Source organism: Urtica dioica, chromosome 8, assembly GCF_054948205.1.
Source record: "Urtica dioica subsp. dioica isolate 48M chromosome 8, U.dioica_male_clone48M_v1_H2, whole genome shotgun sequence".
In the NCBI taxonomy this organism is placed as follows: Eukaryota; Viridiplantae; Streptophyta; class Magnoliopsida; order Rosales; family Urticaceae; genus Urtica; species Urtica dioica.
Genome location: NC_142763.1, coordinates 27,315,977 through 27,341,674, shown reverse-complemented (window position 1 = coordinate 27,341,674; position 25,698 = coordinate 27,315,977). Strand labels below are relative to the sequence as shown.

The 25,698-nt window shown below is 36.5% G+C and overlaps 4 protein-coding genes across 6 annotated transcripts; 2 read left to right on the top strand and 2 right to left on the bottom strand.

The window, feature by feature from the left end:
• Positions 1-631: 631 nt before the first annotated feature.
• On the bottom strand, positions 632-4,585 carry LEW1 (Undecaprenyl pyrophosphate synthetase family protein). Of its 3 annotated transcripts, XR_016300721.1 has the most exons (8): positions 4,376-4,585; positions 2,828-3,089; positions 2,668-2,726; positions 2,259-2,457; positions 2,066-2,162; positions 1,510-1,592; positions 921-1,006; positions 632-890 (listed from the first exon to the last, which is right to left on the bottom strand). XR_016300721.1 is itself a non-coding variant. In XM_089623508.1 (7 exons), the coding sequence occupies exons 2-7, from the start codon at positions 3,087-3,089 to the stop codon at positions 999-1,001; spliced, it is 708 nt and encodes a 235-aa protein (XP_089479634.1). In that variant the 5' UTR covers positions 3,090-3,105; positions 4,376-4,585; the 3' UTR covers positions 887-998. The 3 variants fall into 3 exon arrangements, 2 of the variants coding, with proteins under 2 accessions (XP_089479634.1, XP_089479633.1); XM_089623508.1 differs by having other exon boundaries at positions 887-1,006; positions 2,828-3,105; XM_089623507.1 differs by having other exon boundaries at positions 887-1,006.
• Positions 4,586-8,479: 3,894 nt separating this feature from the next.
• On the top strand, positions 8,480-11,001 carry LOC149388794 (Exonuclease family protein). Its single transcript, XM_089623973.1, has 7 exons — positions 8,480-8,635; positions 8,884-9,035; positions 9,153-9,286; positions 9,566-9,777; positions 10,020-10,226; positions 10,323-10,403; positions 10,537-11,001. Exons 1-7 carry the CDS (start codon positions 8,592-8,594, stop codon positions 10,799-10,801), a joined length of 1,095 nt encoding a protein of 364 aa, XP_089480099.1. The 5' UTR covers positions 8,480-8,591; the 3' UTR covers positions 10,802-11,001.
• A 2,732-nt stretch (positions 11,002-13,733) lies between these two features.
• REF4 (reduced epidermal fluorescence 4) lies at positions 13,734-21,793 on the top strand. Its single transcript, XM_089622540.1, has 12 exons — positions 13,734-14,160; positions 14,906-15,016; positions 15,229-15,573; positions 15,696-16,012; positions 16,099-16,190; positions 16,444-16,801; positions 17,340-17,550; positions 18,305-18,419; positions 18,786-18,947; positions 19,032-19,689; positions 20,069-20,275; positions 20,408-21,793. Exons 1-12 carry the CDS (start codon positions 13,883-13,885, stop codon positions 21,538-21,540), a joined length of 3,987 nt encoding a protein of 1,328 aa, XP_089478666.1. The 5' UTR covers positions 13,734-13,882; the 3' UTR covers positions 21,541-21,793.
• A 246-nt stretch (positions 21,794-22,039) lies between these two features.
• Positions 22,040-24,398, bottom strand: LOC149388792 (uncharacterized). Its single transcript, XM_089624601.1, has 6 exons — positions 24,248-24,398; positions 23,937-24,158; positions 23,131-23,421; positions 22,865-23,026; positions 22,544-22,627; positions 22,040-22,437 (listed from the first exon to the last, which is right to left on the bottom strand). The coding sequence occupies exons 1-6, from the start codon at positions 24,275-24,277 to the stop codon at positions 22,330-22,332; spliced, it is 897 nt and encodes a 298-aa protein (XP_089480727.1). The 5' UTR covers positions 24,278-24,398; the 3' UTR covers positions 22,040-22,329.
• Between the last annotated feature and the right edge of the window lie 1,300 nt (positions 24,399-25,698).

Genomic DNA, 25,698 nt, shown 5'->3' with positions numbered 1-25,698 from the left:
AAACATACGTACTCCAGAAACAGACAAATGCTAGATTTTCATTTTAAAAATTAGTTTTTTTTTTCTTTGTACAAGAAATATTAGTAATTAATTGAAACCCCTTCTTTTTTGTGACTTACAAAAACGTAAATTTCTAATATGCAGAAATTGACTGCCCGCTTTTAGTGTATTGTTACGTTGAATGGATTGGTTTTAGTTTTGGATTAAGCTGTCTAAGATGTCATGTATCAACATTTCAGCTTGACCTAGACAAATCTCACGAGATTCGACATGTTCACGATTAAATGCAAGTTTTTGTTTTTGTCAAAGATTTGGTTTCGATATCTTCATATAATATCTTAGACCGAGTTTGTCTCGTAAATCTTACCAATGAGTTATCAAGCTTGAGGGTTTTTGTATAGTCGAAAACTCCGTGCTCTTCTCGCTTAATGTCTTTTATCATTCAACTTTTTTTGCGAGTGATAGAGATTGAGCTTTTTTTGTCGAATATTGTTAAACACACCGTTATATATGAATGTCAAACACATGGTTGAGCTTGAGTGTTTAGTGCAAATGAAAGAATCGTAGATTCAATGTGAGTCTAAGTTGAAATTCACGAGTACAGAGCCAACATTGAATGGTGGATCATTCATTTAAGACCAATGTTTACTAATTTCTACCATCCATTAGTGACTTCTTTTCACCGAGCTACATCACACGTAGGTGATATTGCACCAAAATTTGATAAATAATTTTGCGTGTTTTTAAATTATGTTTCATTTGTTTATCATATTTATGTGTCTCATATATCTTGTCACATAACTTATTGGTAGTAGCCGGTAACTTCTTGTCACCATCACATAGACTATATCTCAAGTTGTGGAGGTTAATTTTTTTATTTAAAAAAAAAAAAAAAAAAAAAAAAAAAAAAAAAAAAAGAAGAGTTGTGGAGGCAACACATACAGTACCTGACCAACCACTTGAGACGTTGAATAATCACTTCCCAGACTCCTCTAAAATCACTTACCTGTTACAAGGCAAGAGCATGTATTTGAAGATTATATCATATCTATAATAAAATGAAAACAATTTTACAGGTTTATTAGGCTCCTCCATTTGAAACCCGAAAAATACGAGAGGAGATGAAAATATGAGAAAAAAAAAAAAAAAAAAAAATATATATATATATATATATATATATATAAGAGCACGGCCCCCACGAGTATAAATTTGAATGGATTCCATTTTCCACCCCATATTCCATGGAAAATGGAATCTCATTAGTTATAAATTAATTTTCTTACTTTCCTTTATGTTTAGTTTTCCATTTTTCCTTCATCCAAATACAAGAAAATACGAGGGATTCTATTTTCTTTTCCTCCTGTTTTCCGGATTTCAAATTGAACATAGAAAAGGCTCGAGGAATAAGGGGACTGGAAAAAAAAAGTGCGATAAACTCAAAAATACAATTTCCCAAAGCCAAAATAAGGGCAACAAGTACATAGCAAGACACACAAAGTAACTGCTTACCATAATTTTGGCGCACCATGGTGAACTTGTGAAGAGCTTTAACTAGAGAACCATATCTCATTGATGTCAATGATCGCATATGTCTGGACAAAAGGAAATACAATACTTTCTCAGTCCAATGGTATTTATAAACCATGCGTAAATTGCAAGCTTTTCCATTTCAAGCCCTTGTTCATACGACATTACAAACTTAGGGAAACCTTAACTTTAGATTATCATGCAAGTCATTCATGCGTGACAAAACTAGCTAGCAAACATGCTTTTAAAAAAGGTCATACATACCATGTAACGCCTGGCTAACTTGTATTTACCTATCCAATTCAAACCAATGGTTATAATGAAATGAAAACACACACACACACACAAATATGAAACAGTGAGCCAAAAATTGAAATGTAGGCTTATGGGATAATGTAACTTATTCTCCCCTCATTTATGCATCATCACCAGTTATTCAAAGCCATGAAACATAAAATAAAAGCTCTAAAAAAAATCCCTATAAGTATACATGTAAAAATCTAAGTTGATATAATGGAATAATACTAGTAACACTCACATAATCTCTGTATATCTGATTCTCCAAGCAGGAAAACCTAGATGGCATCTTTCCGGCCCATAAACTAGTAGGAGATCAGGTTCTGGCCCATTGCTTCCTAAAATTCCCAGCAAAATATGAAATGATAAAGATCATGTCACTTATGTGGACAATCGAAACTAGCCATCAAAGCGCACGTTAGAGTAACGCATACCGATAGATTTGAGCGCATCCCCAAGCTGAGCTTCTGTAAAGATTTTCTCTCTTTGGTCATCATCCAAATCTGCCAAGTCCCTGTATTTCTCGAAAAGTAAGTCAGCTGCTTTGACCACAGCTTCCTTCCCATCAGAAAATGAAGCAAATTCCAGAGAAAAATCCTTTTCGTTGACCAACTTCTCAGTTTCACCATCTTTCTGTACATATTAGACCAAAAAAAAAATTACCAGCTTAAATTCTTCTCCTGGTGCATAAACAAGATTTTCCAAAAGACTAAATTCTTAATAAGCAAACATAAAAAGCAACCTTCATAAACACTCGGGCACATTTGCGAGAACCAGAATGTCCAAAAATAAAAGATATGATAATAGGACAACAATAACACTTTTGAAGAGAGAAGATAAAACCTTAAGTATTAAGGTCTCGAATTTCTCCAAGATGGGTTTTTGCAGCTTTTTCAACACTCCTGGATGAAAGGCGGTGGTAAGAAGCAAATATTTCAGTAGCGTGTTTAAATTAGATATTCATCATCAGTATAAAAATAAGGCAATATTGAATATAGTAAACCTTCTTCGTCGTATAGGCAAATGTGGGCAACACCAAGACCATGTAGCCATAGCAAAAGCTTGACGACCCTCGAAATATCGGACGCTTCTTCACTTTCTATGACAATTGCGAGGTACTTGATTTTTGCAGCGTTAAAACCGCAAAGCCCAACAGTAGAGATAAGATAGCTTTCAAATGCACAACCTATTCCCACCACCAAGTAGAATACAGAGACAAGTAAATGTATGAAATGCCATACAAGTCGAAGCCCGATATTTCCCATCTGCACAGTTTTTTCACTGATTATCCATTCTTAGTTACAAAGCCCCGATACTTGGGATGGAGTCTTAATGAGCAGAGTTAATAAAATAAAATAACTCAAGGCCGACTTCCATCATTTCTTTGTTTCCTTCCTCTTATGGCTCGGATATGTTTCGCAAAACTTGTCGAAACTAACTCACTGAAACGTAACTAACTCGAGATAAAACCTTATCAAATATGTAAATATTAGGTTCGAAAAATAAGACTTTTCTTATAATATCCCAATATGAAAATATTTTTATTATAAGAACATTTCTATAAGTTAAAGAAGATAAGTAACAACTAAGTCAGTTTAGATTATAAAATAAGTAAGAGAATAGATTTTCTAATAAACTATTGGGCGTAGTTTATAAAATATAATAACTCAAGGCCGACTTCCATCATTTCTTTATTTATACTTATATTGATAATTATTTAGGGTATAACTTTAGATTATAATTCCAAATACCTTATTAGTACTTAAGAAAATAATCTGAACTTTGAAGTTCGGATTGCTTAAAAAAGTTCATATACTCTTCTAAAGAACCAACCTCTCAGCTCATTTTCCGAGCATCTCACAATCAACAATGTAAACCCCCAAACTTTTTGTTTCGAGTTATGAAAATAACTCCTTTGAATAGAGTAATTACAATCAACACATTCTTAGTAATACTCTACATTGTTTCAAACACTTTCACAATTTAGAGTTATAAAATAAATTAGATACCCGAACCTGGATTACTTACTACATAGTGTTTTCTTTTACCCTTACTCTATAAATACCCTTACTCTATAAATAGATACCCAAACCTGTAAAAAAATTAAAAATAAATAGCGGTTAAAAAAATCACACACACTCGGCACATAAACAAAACACATACACATACATGGTAAGTTAGTAACCTCTTATTTAAGAGTACCTTCTTTTATTCCCTTCTTCAAAATTCAATACACAGAACAAAAGCCAAAAGCCAAAACACACATCAGAGTAATTTAATAAAAACAAAATTCGGCCGAAACTCAATTCATTTAAGAAATTGAACAAGCAAAACTTAAAATCCAAGAACAAGTTATCAATTCATTATTTAAGCTTCAAAATTTTCGGCCAAAACAACTCTATCGCACAAACTCAAATCAGAACGAGCACAACACGAGTCCAAACAGAAACCAAGTCATGAAACCATAAAAAAAAACATCCCTAAAACTCCGGATCCGTACCTTGATGACCAGACGAACGAACGAAGAACATATAAAGAAAAGAAATCCTACCTCACACGCGAGCACCAACGTTTCTCTTGGTCGTCTCTCTCTCTCTCTCAAATTTCTCTCGATCGCTCTCTGCCTCTCTCCCTATCTTGGAATCGATCAGAGCAAGCTTTTGCTATTTTTTTTTTTCCTCTTTCTCACGAAGGAAGAACCAAAAAAATACCCTAGAATAGTTATGGAAGAGAGAGAGAGGGTATGGATTGTAACACTGTATTTTAAGTTTTAACTACACTTCCGAAACCCAAAATGGGATTTGCAACAGAACATTAAAAAATTGCCAAAAATAACATTTAATAAATTGTGCTTATTTATCTTGACTAATCAATTGATACCTGGATAAGGACGAAGATAAGAAAGGAGAAGCAATATTGGCACATCGGATCCATATTCTTTTCATAGTATTTGTTATATCATACTGCATATTCATTACAGAGTATTTGACTAAATTTTCTTATGTGTTGTGTAAAACATTTAAGGCCATGTTTGTTTCTCATCTCAAAAACTGTTTTTTAGTTTTTGAGTTGAAAAAATTGAAAACAAAAATTGAAAACATGTTTGGTAAAGTGTTTTCGGAAAAAAATTTCAAAAATTTTTGAAGTTGTTTTGGAAAAAAGTAAAGAAAACTGAAAACAAATAAAAGGTGTTTTTGAAAAAAAATTTCTTCTCTTCTCTCCTCTTTCTCCTCATCTTCTCTTTTCATTCTTTTAAAAACAAAAATGAAAACTATACCAAACACTTTTTTCAGTTTTTTCACTTTCTCAAAAACAAAAATGAAAACTGTACCAAACAACTTTTTGAAAACAACTACAAAACAGTTTTTCAATACAACTACAAAAATTAGAAAACAGAAAACAAAAGGTTATGTTTGTTTCTTCACTCAAAAACTGTTTTCTAGTTTTTGGGTTGAAAAAATTGAAAACCAAAATTGAAAACATGTTTGCTTAGGTGTTTTTGGAAAAAAATTTCAAAAAATTTTGAAGTTGTTTTGGAAAAAAGTAAAGAAAACTGAAAACAAATAAAAGGTGTTTTTGAAATTTTTTTTCTTCTCTTCTCTCATCTTTCTCCTCATCTTCTCTTTTCATTCTTTCAAAAACAAAAATGAAAACTATACCAAACACTTTTTTCAGTTTTTTCACTTTCTCAAAAACAAAAATGAAAACTGTACCAAACATCTTTTTGAAAACAACTACAAAACAGTTTTTCAATACAACTACAAAAATTAGAAAACAGAAAACAAAAAACTTTTTGAGTTAACTACCAAACACAACATTAAATTTTCATATTATGTTATGTAAACATTACAAAAATAGAAGTTAAGTTTAATAGGCTATTTTAACGGTTTTTATATATTGAATAAGTCGTAACAATGTAATATGCTTAATTTTATTATTATTAAAATATATCAGTAATATGATTAATTTATTAGTATTTAAATGTATCATCAAATAATCCAATTAAGTTTAATAGCTATTTTAAAGTTTTTATATATTGATTAAGTTGTAACAATGTAATATGCTTAATTTAATATTATTAAAATATATCGGATATATGCTTTATTTTATTAGTATTTAAATGTATCAAATGATCCCGCTGCAACGCGCGGATGTAGTGCTTGTGACAAAATACTGATAAATATATCCATGTACTTCTGGCCTCGTCAAATTTTGACCACAACCAATTCTTCTTTGTTGTACAATGGTCCTTTCTTTTTTAAATCTTAATATTCCATCAACTAATTGGAAATAACTTGAGAAAATTAAATCGAACATTTCTCTCCTTCGACTTAAACTAGGAAAATATACTTACGGTATTCAGAATTTATTCTTACTAAAACTACCAAAATCTTTTATACAAACTCGTACTTCCCAAAACCATTCCAAAATGTTACTTCAATCTTTTTTTTTTTTTTTTTTTTTTTATTTCATCATGACAAGACATTGGCTATTTGCAACATGTAGAACCTCGATTAAGGAAAACACGCTTACTTAAATCGTTCATACGAGTAGTCCCGTAAAAAAAATCTTATTATAAAATCTCTACCCTTCTAACGAGAAATTTCATATAGACTTAAAATTTGTGAAACATCAAGACTAGACTAATTGATTACAAAACATTTAATATTTGATTTTTTTTACTCAAAATTGAATAAAATGCCCCTCAAGTCAAATAAAATCATTTCACATTTATTTTCTTTCCTCTCAATCCCTCACTCGATCTCTCTCACACTCAATTCCGAAGAGATACAACGAAATCCGGCGAGATACAAGAGCATACGATGAGCTATGATAGTCTACGGTGGACGAGTTTTTTGTGAATTTGACTTTCACTGTTCAAAATGCCCAACAATTATGAATTTTGTCGTAAATTATCATATTCCATCATATATTATCGTATACCATCGTAAATTATCGCATATTATCGCAAATTATCTTGATTGCTTATAATGCCCAAAAAGTATGAATTTATCGTATATTATCGTATTTCATCGTAAATTATCACTACAAAAAACAAGGTTTTACGCAACAGAAATATTTGTCCTACAAAATCAATTTCTGTCACGCAAAACCTCATTTTTCTGTAGTATTTGTAAATAATCATAAATCATCGTATATCATCGTAAATTATCGTAAAAAAAATGGTTAAATTTCAGTCTAATCTATCGTATTCCATCGTAAATTTCTTTAAATTTCATATTTTTTTCGACGCCATATCACTAAATCTAAATCTACTATTATTCACCGAAATTCACCAATGGAGAGAAGATTAGAGGACTCTTTGAGATTTAAGAGAGAGAAATGAGGGAAAATAGAGAGAGAGTGAGAGAAAAATAGTGAAATGGGCTGAAAAAGTATTTTTGTCCTTTTTTTTTTCTAAAATACAATTTTAGATATTTTCAACCTAATGAGTCTAGCATTGATATTTTGTTACTTATTAGGCCCACTATGAAATTTGTCATTTTAAAAGGGTTTCGTCTCCAAAACTCAAAATATAACATAGTATTTATTCTATATTTCACTACCAAGTTCTCATATTACTTCTGCTTTTCGTGTGCTTTTTTCATGGCCTTTTTACTAAGGGAATGGTTTTGCTCATCAAGACCTTTTTTTTTTTATCATGGATAAATAATATCAGATCCTTGTATTCAAATTTAAACAAGATTTATAATCCTTAATCTTATATTATGAGAGAGAATCCAAATATTTTTTTAGTAGGTCTCTTTAACGACGTCAAGGATCCTAACTCTGACAATGAAATGTGCTCGCTTCTAGAGTTTGGTTTGGCGTTGTTGACTTTTTGAGTTTCGCTTTATGATTTTTGGGGTTTGGATTGTTGAGTGTTCGGCTGTGTTTAAGTCTTTGGATGTTGGTGAATAGGTTGTGTCTCGGTCACAAATCTTTGGGGTTGATTTCCTCGCCCGTGAAGTAAATCATCGCACCTACATTGAACTACGAAGACGAGGACATAGATAAAAACGAAAAAAACAAAGATGACAAAGAAGAAAAGATAGTGGATTTCATACTGTTTTAGTTTTGCACAAGAGAAGGGAACAAGACGTGAGTTTTACACTTGAGATGGTTGCGTTTTAGTTATTTTATTTTTTTTATGATTTTTTTAATTAAGAGCCAAAATAAAATGTATACAAGTCTTTGTACACGTAAAATAAAATAATAATATTGTTTTGAAAATGTAAAATAAAATAGTAATAGATGTTTCAAAATTTTGAAATGTAGGTTGATTTTGGAAAAGTGATCTAGAATGATGCCATTATTCCTTTATTTTCTATCAATAATAGAAAACAATTCAATTAAATATTAGAAAGTTAAAAGAAAAATTTGTTGCAACAAATTAATTCTCTAGTTTTTTTTTAATATTTTAATCAAAATTTTATTTTATTAAGAAAATAGTCTAGTAGACCCACAGTTAATCAATGAATTAAATATTAAATCTATTTTATTTTTTGTTAATTTAATTTGTTTCGATTGCGATAGATTATTTTTTTTAATAAAATGAAATTTTGATTATTTTGTAAAATTTAATAAAATAAAATTTTATTTAAAAAAAAAATGAGGGTGATCTCATTGCCTTGGTTAAAATCCGACTACACACTTCTGTCTCAGTGAAGCAAAGAGAATATCCAGCGATTTATTTACAGTCCACAGTTACACTCACAGCTATTTCCCGCCAAATTTCGAGCTTCACTCACAAGCCTACGACGTCCATGGAGTCCGAACCAGCCTTTCCGAAACAAACCCTAACCACCAGGTTAGAGATGAGTAAACCTTATTCTCTATTCATTTTTAATAAACGTAAAGCTCGATGCTTACCCTAAATGGAAAGAGAAAAAAACGTATTGATTTTCGTGATTCAGGTAGCTAGTTTGCGCTTGATGGTGTGTATTTCACTTGAACGATATATTTCCCGAAGAATCGCTCGGAGTTATTTCTGTTGTTCGTCGATTTTGAAGGATTGTTGACCGTATGATTTTTTCTTTTGTTTTCCTTTCTTCGCAGGAGCAAATGCAGTGCTTGCTTCAAGCAGTACAAGAAAAAGGAACATCTTGTCGAGCACATGAAGCACTCATTCCACTCGGTCCATCAACCGAGATGCCCAGTCTGTAAAAAGCACTGCAAGTCGTTCGAATCGCTCCGAGAACATCTCACTGGTGCTGTTTTTTTTTTCTTTCTTTCTTTTTTTGGGTCTCATTAGAGGCTAATTATAGCCTTAATATGACACCTTTTGATTTTATGACCTGATAAGAGTGATATGGGTTGTTATATAGGTCCATTGGCAAAGGCAATGTGTTTGGGGATTTTCTCCGAACGTGGTTGTGGTCTGTGTTTGAAAGTTTTCGACGATCCCATTTCTCTCGAAAAGCATAAGGAGACGTGTTGCTTATCTGCTCCGATTCCTTTGGTAAACTTTTTTTTTTCCTTCTGTTTTTCTTTCTTTTGGGTATGTTAAATAGAATTTGTAGAGCTGAGTTATATGCCTCCTTGAAATCCGAAAAATAAATTGCAAATCATATATTAGCAAAGATAAAAGTACAATATCAGCTAACTCAGTAGAAATCAGCAATGTATCTACTAAAAGAGGAATTCCTATTATTAACTTGATACACGCGGATAGAGTGACTGATAAATACATTGATATCATCCAAGTCTTAGGCTGATTTTGTCTGTTAGCTGTTAATAGGGAATGGTTGAAGAAGCTTGTACGGATCGTCGAGCTGAAGGGTCGATCCCGAATGGAGGAGAAACTCGAGCAATAGCCATTGACTGCAAAATGGTTGGCGGTGGAATGGACGGAACTCTGAGCCTATGCGCAAGGGTTTGCCTCGTCGACGAAGATGAGAAGCTTATCTTTCATGCTTATGTGCAGCCTGAAATTCCTGTAACTAATTTCAGGTATGTATTTCATTGTAAAAGGAATTTTGGATGATTAGGGGTTGAATATAGAATAGTTAGAAGTTGTTGGTCTATAAATAAGAATTAATGGTATAAGAAAGGAACGCTGATTGTAATTGATTTGTGGGGAGAGTAATCAATTCCTTTGCTATCTTTGTATTCCATTTATCATATTTTTATATTAATAATAAAAACAAGTGAGTTTCTTAACATATTCACCCATTTGTCGTGGCTGTTTTCAGATCTGAAGTTACCGGGCTGACAGAAGAGTATCTGCAAAACGCAGTGCCGATCAAAGAAGTGCAAGAGAGAGTTTCGCAGATTTTGCATAATGGAGAGAATGTCGGGATAGCTCCGCTGGATGGTGGAAAAGCGAAGCTTCTTGTCGGACATGACTTAATGCATGATTTGGACTGCTTAAACATGTATTATCCTAATCACCTCCTGAGGTATAGTACAGAGTACATGTATTTTTTTTATCTATTTTTTCTTTCATTACTTTTGTGGCATAAATAATGGATATTTGTTGCTTAATCTTTGCACAGGGATACTGCAAAATACAAACCGTTGATGAAAACAAATTTCGTTAGCCACTCTCTCAAGTACCTCGCCCGAACATATCTAGGGCAAGTTACTTTAATCTGAAATTGCACCAAATTTTCTTCTGTTGAATATAAATAAGTGAAGGTGTTCTGAGCATTTTCGATCATGTTCATCTAGTTTTGCATGGGACATTGTTGTGATTTTGCGACTCGACAGGTACGATATTCAGACCGGTCTACACGACCCGTACGAAGATTGCGTTTCTGCAATGAGAATTTACAAACGAGTGCGAGCTCAGGAACATCGCGAAGAAAACATTGAAGCATTGTTGACCGCTATGTGTGCACGAAATATAATCGGCGATTTCGATTCATTGCCAACACAGGAACTCGAGAAACTGACCCCAGATGAGCTTCTTCGCATCTCAACCTCTAACTACAAGTGCTGGTGCCTAGATCAAGACAATAATACAGATACTTAGCTTCTTGTATTTATCTACATATATGAAAAATATGGAGTTTTTATTTTTTATTTTTATTATAAACTTTCTCAAGTTAGTTTGCTGAATTTCATCAGATGAATGAAATGTGTGCCAGGTTGGATTGTATTTTTTTTTTTCTGGCTGGTGGTCGAATTTACGCTTAGACAGAGCATTTGTTCTGTTATAAAATGCGTATAGTATTGGCGTTTTACGTAAGAGAATGAGAATCTGACCTTATTTATGAGTTATTAATTCGCTAAAAATGAGGTTTTGTTTTATTTCAACATTTGGGGTTTTTTGTTTGATTTCAATATTTTGTAGTTGTGCTTGTGCTTGTGCTTGTGCTTTAGGGGTGTCTCTTCTTCTTCTTCTTCTTCTTCTTCTTCTTCTTCTTCTTCGGGTTTTTGTACTCTAGGGCTTGCGGCTTTGAAGTTCCGGCAACCGAAGAAGTCTCGCCAAGCCTGTGGAATTCAACCTAAATGGGAGACAATAAAAAAATTAGCCATTAATTATTAACCTACGAATATCTTACGTCCTTGAAGTTGATTAACATAATGGCGGCCTCATACACGAGTCTACTAGACTTCCACCGACACATTAATGGCCGAACTGTGGTAGAGACTCTCACAAACCTTCATCTTCGTCAAGAATGACAAACACTCATACGCCCAGACCTGAAGTGGTTCCACGAATCCAACAAGGCGGAGTTTCCTTTTCTTTTTACCTTCCTGTGATGGCTCCCCAACTTTCACCACAAACTTTGACTTTATCAACGAGGTATTTACATACCACATTGACCCAAAGATGGCGATTGAATGTGTCTGTGTCTTCCACCGCCTTAACCAACTCTAAGCATAAGGTCTTGTTTTTTACGTCGGCCGCCATGAGGACATTCATCATTAAGTAGACTTTCAGGTAATTTACCTGAACTTCTATCGGCAAGTCCTTGTTTTGCTCAAAGAATTGGTTAACCATTTGTCTACCTAAGTACTTTCCCAGAAAACATTTTGTGAAGAGGATGTCTTCGAAAAGAACCCCCTCGAGCTGGAACTCCTCATAGTTATCAACGACTTTGAGGAATTTGATCTCCTGAAAATCTTTTTTTTTTACTCTTGAACCTCCCCTCATATCTCGAACAAGAGTTTGTCTTCCGGTTCTCCATCGAAGCTCCCGGTTATCAGGATCAAATGATTGATGATCGACGATGACTGGACTATCTTTGGCTGTCCCGCAAACTTTCCAAAACAGGATTGGACAATTAGGACTTGGGTTTCTTCTTTGTGCTTGCGTAACAGAGCTAGGAAAGTGTCCAACCCCCGTTGAAGTTGAACCCAAATTTACGTTTCCTTCGGAAACACACGTTTTCCACCCCTACAAATATAAGTCAATGACATAATAAGCAAAACAATAGCAAGTAAGTCAATTGAATGAATATATAAGTCAATTACATAACTTATGTGACACGAACTGATTATAAGTCCGCCGCTGGAGAATTGGCCTTTTTTTTTTTTTTTTTTTTTTGTCTCCACTCGAGTATATGCGGCGACGACTCCGTTTCCTTTCTCTTGAGGGACGATAGGGATTTTGGGTCACTTTTCGAAGCCAACCTAGGGCTTTGTCGGACTTCCTTTAGCGCATAAGTGGCGGCCTTGCTCGAATTTGATTTCATCATTGTAATGGAGTTTTTTAGTGTTTTTTTTTCCTTATGGTTTTGTTGATGGATAATAGAGAAGACAATCCAATCGCGAAGTTAAGTGAGAGAGAAAGAGTGAAGAGGTCTGGTTTTGTTGATGGGTAATGGAGAAGACGAGTTTGAAAGAAGTTAATTTTTTTATTTTCCGAATGAAGAATGAAATGTGAAGAGTCGGAATCGTGCGTGACGAGATTTGAAAAAGAACATGGCACTTGAGAGAAGTTGATTTTTATTTGTTTAGATTATATTTGAGGAGTATAATTGTATTTGCTCACCGGGCTAGTTACTAGATGTGTCAATATTTGAGTATTTTTTTTATTATTTTTGGTAATTGTCAAGCCAATGATATTATTGCTGTCAATATCCTATTTAGTTAAGTGACAACTAATGCTTGAAATTATTTAATAGATCCGAGATTAATTTTTTTCTTAAAAGATTATAATAATGTTAACGAGCCGAGTAGCGAGTAGACAAGTATGAGTCCATCTATTACGTTATTTGGACTCGCTAAAATATTAACGGTTAAATTTTTGTTCTTATCCGAATTGGCTCAAATCCTCTAAAAAGGGAAGACCCTCAAGTCACCTAAAAAAAGGAAAACGCATGAATGCAATATTTTGATAAATAAAGAAAAGAATGTGTATTTTTCTCAAAAGGTAAGTTTTATCATTCTTCAAAGTCCGAAAACCACAAAATTAATGCGGATACCACCGAAAAAATATTTTGGAAAATTTAAAATACATACTCACACGCCACGTCTAGATACAGAGGGACCTGGTAAAAGTTAAAACCAAGACCACGTTAGAAGTTGCACAACTTACAACGTATTGGAGTTAGAAATCTGTAAACGTATTGTAGTTTTTTATTTTAATTAAAAATATTGTAATATTTCATTGTTAATTTTGTATCTCTTCTTGCCGCGTGGTGTATTCATTTGGTTATAATATTTATTATTTATGTCACCATCTCATTGACGATGAGAGATACTGTTGACCTATAAAAGTCCAAATCACTATTCTTTGACTCCCTAAAACTCGAACTCAACAGCGGAAAATAATAGAAAAATAAACTTTCCCCTTTTATCTTTGAATCGAAATACGACACGTGTCTTCACCAGTGTAGTAATCAAATGATGAGCAAGCACACAAGAATCCCCGAATCCGCGCCGTCTAAGCTGACCTTTCTTTCCTTTGCTTTGCCTTCCCTTTTCTTCTTCTTTCTCTCCCAAGTCCTAAACCCACGTTAAGACCGATTAAATATATATTAAATCAACTAATTAACAATACCATTATTTGCAGCCTTTCTTTTCTCTCAAACAAAACTTCTCACGAGAGAGGAATAGAAAAGAAAAGTGGGTTTCGGTGGTCCGAACTCGGAAGCGAAAATCCATGGCGGTGTCCGTACAGAAGACCGGTCTGTGGGACGCCGTGATGGAGGGGACGAAATCGGCGCAGGAGAGGAACGGCGATCCGATGGTTTGGGCGGTTCAGCTGAGCTCGAGCCTTGGCTCGGCGGGAATGGCGATTCCGTCGCCGGAGCTTGCTCATCTTCTCGTCTCCCACATCTGCTGGGCCAACCACGTTCCAGTGGCGTGGAAGTTTCTGGAGAAGGCCTTGGCTATCAAGATCGTCCCTCCCATGCTCGTCCTCGCTCTTCTCTCCACCAGGTAACGGACTCCACGTCATTTTTCCTTTTTAATGCCGGTTCTCGGTAAAACTGTCTCGAAATGTCTCTGGTCTAATCGTAGTAGTTCGATGACTTGAATCCGAGACGGTTTTTGACATTATTGGTTTTATTTGGTCCGAATTGCTTAAGAACAGTTTGAATTTCGTTCCTTCATTCGCAAAACAGCTAGTGAGGCTGTCAGATTCTTCCAAGTTTATGGTTGAGAAACGTAGTTTGGACTGTTTCTTGGAACTTGTAGTTCGGTGTCTAATTTAAATCTGTTTTTCTTTAAAAAAATAATAATAAATAAATTTTCTGTTCTAACACTCCATGTGAGAGTAATCAATTGCTGCGTAATTTTCTAGGAGAACTAATTTTTTGAATCACTGAAAAAGTAGTGAAAATTCCAGAGTTTTTATAAAAAGTAGGAATATTTTTGCTGAATTTTTAAAAATAACTATGGGCAAACAATAAATTTCCTGGACAAAACAATAATGATGGAGCAAAATGAACTAAAAGTACTATATGCTAAACGATACAAGTGACTGATCGTCCGATCCTCTTATTTTTTCAAACCCTAGCTAGACCTTTAAGTTCTATGTTTTTTTTTTTTGTTTTTTTTTATGGCTGGATGGGCCAAAACCTTAGGCATTTCTCTTTTCCTTATTTATTTGCTGATGTTTACTTAATATGACCTGTTAAGATTCACTCATAAAACTTCGGTGTTTGTTTGATTGGACGAGTAGGGTCATCCCGAATCGGCAGCTTCACCCAACAGCATACAGGCTTTACATGGAACTCGTCAAGAGACATGCGTTTTCGTTCACGTCTCAGCTGCATGAACCAAATTTTGAAAAGTAAGATTTTAAATACTCTATTACTTTCTTGGAGTTGTATTTATGAGAGACCTCGTTACCAGCTGGAAGAACTTATTTGTACTTAAAACTTGTAATCATTTTGAATTCAATTTTTCGGCTCGGCAATTGATATCTGTTTCTATGTTTTGTAGTCGCTTTCCTTTTTGTTCGTTTAGTAACATAGCAACTTCTGTATGTTTGTGATATAACAGGATCATGAAATCCGTAGACGACACGCTTCATCTTTCCCAGTTGTACGGCATTCAAGTGTGTGAACCTGGAATTCTTTTGGTGGAGTATATATTTTCAATTGTGTGGCAGTTACTAGATGCATCGTTAGATGATGAGGGCTTGCTCGAGCTAACTTCCGAAAAGAAATCTAGATGGCCGATGAGGCCTCAAGATATGGAAATAGATGGATATGAGTGCTTTAGTGAGAAAAGAAGCGACAATGAAGCTGTGCATAAAGCAAATTCTGCCATGGCAGTTGAGATAATTGTAGAGTGTTTCAAGAATAAAGTAACGTCAAGACTTCTTCACTTGGCACGTAGAAACATGTATGGCCTTAGATCACTGTTCTATCATTTCTTTTTGTATGTATTTTATGTTCATTCCTTTTAGGCTTGGACTGGTTTTATCAGGTCTGTTAACATATTGATCTTCTGAATGAACCTTTCAGGCGATCACATTGGACAGGTTTCTTTCAGCGATTGCAATTGCTTTCTACGGAATCATCGGTATTTCGGAGTTTGAATCATGTAACCCCAGAGGTTCTTCTACAGTTGGCATCTGATTCTCGTAGGTTACTATCCCGGGAAGACAAAAGACTATCGCGTCATGGTTTTCATGCAGTATTGACTTCTGAAGCAATGACGTCTTCTAAGTTTCAATCTCATGGAGCTAGCTCTTCCCTTTGGATTCCCATTGATATATTTCTTGAAGATGCTATGGATGGATCACAAGTTGCTGCCATCAGTGCTGTTAATACTCTTATTGGTGCGAATTTATTTTTTCATAATACGATAGTCGAAAACAATTTTTTTCCTTTCAGGCCTTGTTCGTAATAGTGATTCTTGTTGCAGGTTTATTAAAGGCTTTACGGGCAATTAATGGAACCCCGTGGCACAATGCTTTCTTAGGTTTATGGATTTCAGCGCTGCGCTTAGTTCAGAGGGTATGAATTGATGAGACTGATCTTTGGTGAATCTTAAATCATGCTTGCAAGATAGTTTCCTTATTATTTGGTAGACTTTTTACCTTTAACGGAATGTACAACCTACAATCACAATATCCATATTGTTCGTCTTGATTTTTAGGTGAAATCAAATAGTCCTCTTGGGCTTTCAGCGCGTGAGCTTTACCTTTGGAGCTTGATGTGTCAAATTTCAATATAATTGACTGATCTCCCTGATTTTGCACTATTGTAGGAAAGGGATCCCAGAGAAGGTCCGGTGCCTCGTATAGATACATGTTTATGCTTGTTATTGTCAATTTCAACGCTCGCAGTAACTGACATTGTTGAGGAAGAGGATAGTGAGCTGATTGAAGAAACTGAACAGTTATCTTCTAATCAAAGGGTAGAGAAACAGGGTTTGGGACAACGTCGAAGAGATTTAGTCACCAGCTTGCAGCTACTTGGTGATTATGAAGGATTGTTGACTCCGCCTCAGGCTGTTAGTTCAGCAGCCAATCAGGCTGCAGTCAAAGCAATGCTGTTCATTTCAGGCCTTACTGTTGCCAATGGATATTTTGAAGGCGGTGTGAATGATATGCAAATAAATTGTGGTAAGCAATTGTGTAGTTTTAGAATCCTACTCTTTAACGTATGAAATTTTTGTCTGAGCAATCACTTGTCTGGTATTTTACTATTCTGGGCTTTTTTTTTTTTTTTTTATTACTCCCTATTATGAAATATTATGCGAAATGAGACAAACTCATGTTGGCCTAATGATTTATTAAATGCTAAGCATATTAAATTTCTCGGTTATGGTGATTAAATCATCCGTGAGAATTATCTTAGGGTAACTAAGTATATGTATATATGCAACTACTGTTATCTATTGGGTTATTACATTTGAGTATTGGAAATCATTGGTGCTAGGTGAGATTTCTGATAGATTATCATCATTCACGTATAATCTATTTTTATGATGCAGCGTGTTTTCTTTTTAATTGTAATATAACAAATGCTCTCAACTCTGGGATATATATATATATATATATATATATATATATATTTTTTTTTTCTGGGTCTTGGCTGCTTTGCTTGTGTAATTCTCTCGTATAAAATCGCGGTGAATGGTGACACATTTCTATCTTGCAGTTGGAAACATGCGTCATCTGATTGTTGAGGCATGTATCGCTAGGAAGCTACTGGATACCTCGGCATATTTCTGGCCAGGCTATGTGAATAATAGTAGTAGTCAACTGCCTCGAAATGTGTCAGTCCCAGTGACTGGTTGGTCGTCTTTGATGAAGGGCTTACCTCTAACTCCAGCTCTGATCAACTCTTTGATTGCAACACCAGCTTCTTGGTATGCTTCAGTTAGTTGTTTCTTTTATTGCTTTCCCAAAGAAGGGTGTGTAGACGTGGGTGATTTTCGCTGGTGAAGTTTAAACTTTAATGCAATTCCTGTTCCAATTACTAGGATGTCAAATGTACAAATGCCATTGATAGGACCCGGGGCAATATTTACTTTCAAAAGAACAACGAGTTTCTAGGAAATACGGGAACATGGTGTTCCGGTAATTATTTTATTGATTGAATCTGAAAATATAAAAGATTCTTAGAAGCTTCAAATACCATGTAGGCTAATAAAAACTTAACCTAATCCTAAAGTAGCCAATGGCTATTTATAGCCGACACGGGTTATTACTAATTACACAATTAAATCCCTTATAAAAATAGAAATAACATTATAAACCTCAAAACATAATTAATAGACTTAACCCTAATAAAGCATATTTAAATGACCGTTTTGCCCTTGCGTCTTCGGTACGTCAGCAGTGCGGGTCTATCAGTCATCATTTGATTTATAGCCCTTTGAGGGCGTATTAATTCAACTAACAGAGTGTATTCTCAATTAATCCTATAGACTACCTAATATTGATTAGTGTCTCTTACAAAACAAAGCATGTGAGATGCCAGTTAGATTGTCTTCGAGAAGTAATCTAATTGGCCACTACTATCCTATCTTAGTTATACCCTTCTTTTTACCTGAAGCCTCTACTTCAGATGATCTTTAAAATAAATTCAGTACTGAAGTTAGCTCATGGATTTTATGGAAGCTTAGCAGAAATAGAGAAAATTTATGAGATTGCGATAAGCGGTTCGGATGATGAGAAGATATCAGCTGCTAACATCCTTTGCGGGGCATCTCTTTTTCGTGGTTGGAGTATCCAGGTATTTTTTTTTTTTTTTTTTGGAAATCTGTTACAATGGGAAAAAAACCTAAAAACTGTGGTCTAGGGAAGTAGTATATTCAAAATATGTGCCGGGTCTATCCTGGAAGAATTTACTTTTAACTAGTCAACCTGTATTAACATATCATGGACTACATCAGACCCTCTTTCAACATTACTTCAAAATACACACTGATTGGTGAACTTGACTTATCATACTGTCGTACATATATGGTGTTCGGTCCTGGAAACACAAAAGTAAAAACAAAGTAAGATGAAAAGCAACTCCAAAAATTTTCCCTCCACTTGTCTTGATCCCAGCTATATGTTCTATGTTTACATTACTGAGTTTTTTTTTTCTTGGCAGGAAAATGCATGTCTTTTTATCATATCACTGTTAGGACCACCAGTTCCTGCAGATCATTCAGGAAGTGAGAGCCACTTGATCTCCTATGCCTCACTCTTTAATGTTCTCCTGTCCGGGATATCATCCGTCGACTGTGTTCAGATCTTCTCCTTGCATGGCTTGGTATGCTCTCTAAAGAATGGTGATCCTTAAGGTATCTGTATCTTTTGCTCATCGACGTTAACTAATTCTGTCAATTATTGCCAGATTCCACATCTTGCAGCAGCATTGATGCCGATCTGTGAGGTTTTTGGGTCAAGCGTACCGAATATGTCATTGGCTACTTCTACCGGGGAAGAACTCTCTTGCCACTCCGTTTTTTCAAACGCATTCACGCTTCTGCTAAGATCATGGCGATTTGACCATCCACCTCTTGAACATATGATGGGAGATGGACAGCCGACAGTGGGGTCCCAACTCAGTCCTGAATACCTTTTATTACTTCGAAACTCCCGATTAGCATCTGTCGATTCAGTTAAAGACCGGATGAAAGGTCAGAGGCTATCAAAATTCATCAACCTTTCTGTAGAACCTGTCCTAATGGAATCCTTCCCAAGGTTGAAAGTCTGGTACCAGCAGCATCAGAAATGTATTTGTTCTACACTTTCTGTACTAGAATCAGGGACCCCGGTTCATCACATTGTAGATGCGCTTTTGGGCATGATGTTCAGAAAAACAAATAGGGGAAGTCAGCCCCTGACTCCTACAACTTCAGGAACTAGTGCTTCTTCAATGTCTTCTGAAGAAAGCTCCATTAGACTCAAAGTACCCGCTTGGGCCATTCTGGAAGCAACTCCGTACGTTCTCGATGCTGCTCTTACAGCTTGTGCCCATGGGAAGCTCTCTCCCCGTGAACTGGCTACAGGTTAGTCATAGTGTATAAAAAATGAAAGAAGTCCAGTTCGATTATCTTTGCTTGAAACAGGAACGATCTCTTTAAATCCTAATTTCGTATTTTTCCATTGCAAAGCATCCTATCTTTTTTTATCCGGGCTAAATTTAAATATCATAAAGGTGTTTTTTTTTTCTTTTCTTTTCAAAGTACAGTATGCACAACAATGAGTCCTGTATTCGGCTCTGAATAAAGAAAACTATCTAGCCATCTATAAACTATCATTACATCTTTATTCAAGTTACCATGTTAATATCTGGCGTTTAGACAGTTGAATGTTGGAATTGCCTGCCAATTTAATGACTGCTTTCGAAGTCTACGAGGGTTAACTTGTTGTCTTATTTTCGTTCAGGACTCAAAGAACTCTCCGATTATCTCCCTGCAACTTTGGCAACCATTGTGAGCTATTTTTCCGCTGAAGTAACACGAGGGGTCTGGAAACCAGCTTTTATGAATGGAACTGATTGGCCAAGTCCCGCTTCAAACTTGTCCACTGTTGAGCAGCAGATTAAAAAAATCCTTGCCACCACTGGCGTTGATGTACCGAGCCTCTCCGTTGGTAAGTCCTCCTATACCCAACTTCATAAATAACCATTATAGTAAACAGTTTGTATACATACAGAGAGCCAAAGGCCAAACTTCCGCTATTCCTGATCTATGGACAACCTTCCAAAATCATTGCTTATTTCAGGAGGGACCTCTTCAGCTGCACTTCCTTTGCCCTTGGCTGCATTGGTTAGCCTGACCATAACTTTTAAACTCGACAAAGCCTCGGAGCGTGCCCTCCAACTCATGGGACCCGCCCTGAACTCTCTAGCCACCGGTTGCCCTTGGCCGTGCATGCCCATCATCGCCGCTCTGTGGTCCCAGAAGGTGAAGCGCTGGACCGACTACCTCGTCTTCTCTTCCTCCCAAGCAGTCTTCCACCACAACAGCGACGCGGTGGTTCAGCTCCTCAGGAGCTGCTTCTCCGCCACGCTCGGCCTCGGCTTCTCTCAGATCCAGCACCGCAACGGCGGCGTCGGATCTCTCCTCGGCCACGGATTCGGCTCCTTCTCCGCCGGAATCTCCCCGGTCTCGCCGGGCTTCCTCTACCTAAGGGTCCACCGCTCCGTCAGAGACGTCGTTCTCCTCACGGAGGAGATCGTCTCGCTCCTCATGTCCGTCGTCCGAGATATCGCGAGCAGCGAGATACCCAGAGAGAAGTCGGAGAAGCTGAGGAAGACGAAGCACTGGGCGAGATACGGGCAAGTCTCTTACGCCTCAGCCATGTCCCGAATCAAGCTCGCCGCCTCCCTCGGAGCCTCCCTGGTTTGGATCACGGGCGGGCCGAGTGCAATTCAGTCCATGATAAAGGAGACCTTGCCTTCTTGGTTCATATCAGCATCATCATCATCATCATCGGCCGGTTCAGACCGAGAACCATTCGGCACGGTCTCGGTCCTCGGAGGATACGCGCTCGCCTACCTGGCGGTCTTCTCGGGAGCGTTTGCTTGGGGCGTCGAAGCAGAAACGCCGTCTTCGAAGCGGCGGCCAAAGATTCTCGGGGCCCATCTCGACTTCGTGGCGAGCGCCTTGGAGAGGAAGATATCGCTCGGGTGCGATCGGGCCACTTGGCGGGCCTACGTGGCGGGCCTGGTGAGCTTGATCGTGGGCTGTGCCTACAAGTGGATGATGGAGATCGACGTGGACGTTTTGAAGAGGCTGAGCAAGGGACTGAGGCGGTGGAACGAGGAAGAGTTGGCTCTCGCGGTGCTCGGCCTAGGCGGGATCGGGACAATGGGCGCCGCTGCCGAGCTCATCATCGAGACCGACTTAAACTGACTTGACACCTTCACTGAGTATGATTCACATTGGCTGCCGGTATATTTTTTCAACAAATATTATTCTTCAGGTAGAAATGTAGATTAAATGTAAATTTCAACCATTGTAGATTCATATGGTTGTTGCTTATGGTTATGTTTTAGTTTATTCTTATGTTCTTTTGATGGGCAAAACCTTTGTGCTTTGATATTCATTTGACAATATTTTTTGGGTAAAAAGCATTGATATTCCTTAAATTTTTTTATCTTTTGAATACCCGGTTATTTATTTTTGTTTTATTGATTTTTCAAAGCATTTCCGAGTGTTCATTATTTGACTTGAAATACAATCACCTTGCCGTTCAAATTATTCTGCTAGTACACGATCAGAGGGCTAGGGTTTGACATTAGTATTTGATTTGAAATAAAAATAAGTTTTAGTTTTAGTTTTTCTTGATCTGCATGCTGTCGCAAGGAGTCCTTTATTTATTCTGAAATTCCTTTTATGCAATTATGCGCAATTTGTTTTTTTTTTCTTGCCCGTCAAAAAAAATGACTTGGACAAGAAAATAAAAAAAAAATTGCACATAAATGCCCAAGTCATTGTTAATTAATACTTTGTCGCCCCTATTATTTAGTAAATAGAGTTCACTATAAAGAAAAAAGCCAAGTTCCATCCGAATTTCTTGCACAATTTGAGATGGAGTGAAACATTATTCCGAATGTAATTTCTGAATTGACATTTCGAGTATTACTCTTCAAAATGCCCATTTCGAATCCTGAATTGAGGGACAAGCTGCGAAGCAATCATTTAGACAAGTATAGTTCCTTCCATCACAGTGAAGGCTTTCCCTTGCAAAAACACCCTCTGGTTTTCATCGTCCAAATGAAGTTTCAATAATCCTCCTCTTGCAGATGCCTAAACAAACGTTAATTATTTCAACAAAAAATGTTCCGCTGTTAAAAACGGAATCAAACAACATCTCTGTGAAAGTGAACTACATAAAATAAAATAAAAAGATCACCTGATATGCAACAAAATCAGACTTTCCAAGTTCCTTGCTCCATAATGGAGCCAAGGCACAATGTGCACTCCCACAAACAGGATCCTGAACAATATACCCAAAAGATATATATATATATATATATATATATATATATATATATATATATATATATATAATACTTCTGTTTAGTCGTAGAATCCACGTTGCATCTTCCGAAGAATTAAACCCCACAATGCCCCAACACACATCAAGTTTCTTGACACTAGAAGAATTTTTTTCAGCTCTCCGTTTTTAATCATATAATCTTAATCTCATTTGGACCAGAGTAGAAACTGTTACCTCGTTGATCTTATGTTTTGGACAGAAGAATCTGCTATGGAAATCGAATCCCGAGTCAGGTGGAGCGATCCCAGTTACGACTATCCCATCTCCCGGTAGTCTTGCTATCGCATCAAAGTCCGGTCGAACATCAGCCACACATTTTGCTGATGGAAGCACAACCTGTAAGCCATTCATAAAAAGCTTGACTCGAGACACTTACACTATCTATCAAACAAAAGGTAGACCAGATTCAAAACTAGAGTTAAGAAACAAATTTGTATTACAATGAGCTTATCCATATCACTTCTTTTTATACTAAGCACGGCAGCTCCGCCCAGGGTCTTCGAAATCAATGGATACTCCGCGGAGCTGATTTCAGTGCTCGGGTCCGCAGGGAAATTCAGTTCGATGAAGAAACTTTTTTGTGATTCACCATCCTGAGTAGTACTGTCTGCAACTTTTCTTGCAGTTAGAACCCCCGAAAGGGTCACGAATTCGACGACATCAGAATCTACATTCCCAGATGTAAATAATGAATGAGCCGATGCCAAAGTTCCGTGCCCGCACAGCTTAAGCTGCATGATTAAACATTTTGTTTTTTATCTTCTTTTCCTTGCTTTTTTGTGGTCTTTCAGTATATGACTGTTTTAAAGGCGGCCACACCTGTTCTTTTAATCTCTCGCAATAAATCAAGTGCAAGGAAAAATAAAGATTCAGCAGCCTATACCATTTGCCTAGAGACTTTTCATTTGAGGATAATATGATGGAAACAAATTGAGAAAAAATATACAAGAAAAAATGGATAACTATATTAGCAATAGAATTCTACTATCCTAGGAAAAATCCACCGTCGAAATAAAAATTCATCCAAATTTGTTCATGTGGTGGCCTATAGAATTTTGCTAGGCCAAATTCATCCGAATTCTACTATCATATATTAGCCATATAATTTTGATTTCCGCTCGCATTTTTTTCCTTTAAATTTTCATCTACCATGAAAAATCCAGGTTCTGAACATAGCCGTGAGTTTCCAAGCATTAAACGTGATGTTGTTGTGTGTATGAAATGAAAGTAGGGAGTTATATTAGACCTCGAAAACAGGAGTGAACCATCTGAGACGGAACTTGGGGATAGAAGAGTACTGAGTTGGCGAGTTAGGAGGGACCGAGTCAGCGAGGCGAGTCAGAAAACAGGTCTGAGAGATGTTGAACTCGGCGGCGATGGATTGCATCCACTGATCGTCGCGGTCTTCCTCGAGATAGCAAACCGCCGCGGGGTTTCCCTTGAACGCCGAGTCGGTGAACGCGTCGATCTGTTTACAAACTCGGAGAGTCAGTGAAGAAGAAGAAGGGCACACACAAACTATGGTTGATCGGACTTTGGTTGGATCAGATCCGTTACCACCGAGTATTTGACCAATTTCTTCGCCATTTTCCCAGCGAGAAAGAGAGTGATGGGAAAACTTGGAGGAGAGATCAAGTTGAAGAAAAGTCAAAGTTTGTTGTTTTGACTCTTGAGTCATCAGTCAACGACCGCCACTTGACTCTATGGCATAAGCAACGTGACCCATAAGTTTACTCACGCCCTGAGTTTTACAGAAATGTAAGTTTTGTTTTGCCCTGAAAATGATAATTTTTAAGCTCCTTTTGATTATGCTGAATTCTTAGTCCTTTTAAGTATCTTATTCTTTTTTTCCTCAACCTTAAGTATTAAAATTGTAGGCTTTTATTTGTAGTTAGTCTGTTGTGTAGATACTTAGGCTATAAGAAATAGTCTGAGTATTATATCCGTTTTAGGTGTTTTATTGTTTTTAGTCTTTTACTCTTTTATCCTCTGTTTAGTGTTTTAACTTTTAAGTGAGGACTTGATGATCTTTTCTTGCCATTAGTCTCGGTAGTTATTTTAGTTAAATAGTGTACACTTCCCCAATTTTGAATTAATGAAAGCATTTGTTCTTTTTCAAATTTCATCTCTCTATCTCTCTCTCTATGACCTCCTCTCGAGATTCAATCCTTGAATTGATATCAGAGCGACTTTCGCAACTCAGGAGTTAATCGAATCTTCATCGGAGTTCAATCTTTCCTCTCTGCCTCAATTTCCTTCTTTGCTACGATCGAAGATGACGACAAAAGAAGCTTTGACCGGAGAGCAATCGGCTATGGGAATTACTTCGCGAAAGGCTTCAATTGATGATTCAATTGATATTTTTTTTCTTGCATCATGCATATTCACCTCGTATGATCTTAGTGACGCAACAAATAAATGGCGAGAATTATCCATCCTGAAGCAAGTATATGAAAATGACTTTATTGATCAAGAACAAGCTTGGCCTCATCAACAGTTTGATTATGAAGGAAAATGAGTCTAATGTGAGTCTCTTCAATTCTTGGAGAAGAAAAACAACATAGTGGTCACCTAGATTATAAATTCGTGCATGAAAGAAATTGCTTCAAGTGTGGTCTATGGCGAGTCCACTAAGGAAATCTGAGAAGATCTTCGAGAAAGATACGAGCAAAGCAACAGACCAAGGATCTCAATAGGTCACGAATCTTGTTCAAGATCATAAGTCTGTAGGTGTGTACTTCACAAAGCTCAAGACACTTTGGGAAGAGCTGAGCAACTATAGGCCAGCTTGCTCATGTTCTTGCGGAGGATCGACGAAATTACTCAATTTTATATAAAATGAGTACGTGATGAAGTTTCTGATTGGACTAAACGATTCTTTCACCACTGTTCGGGGCCAAGTCCTTCTCATGGACCATATGCCACCTATCAACAAGGTTTTCGCCATGGTGTGCCAAGATGAGAAGCAAAAATCTGTCAATTCTGACATCTTTGCTGGTCAAGATCAA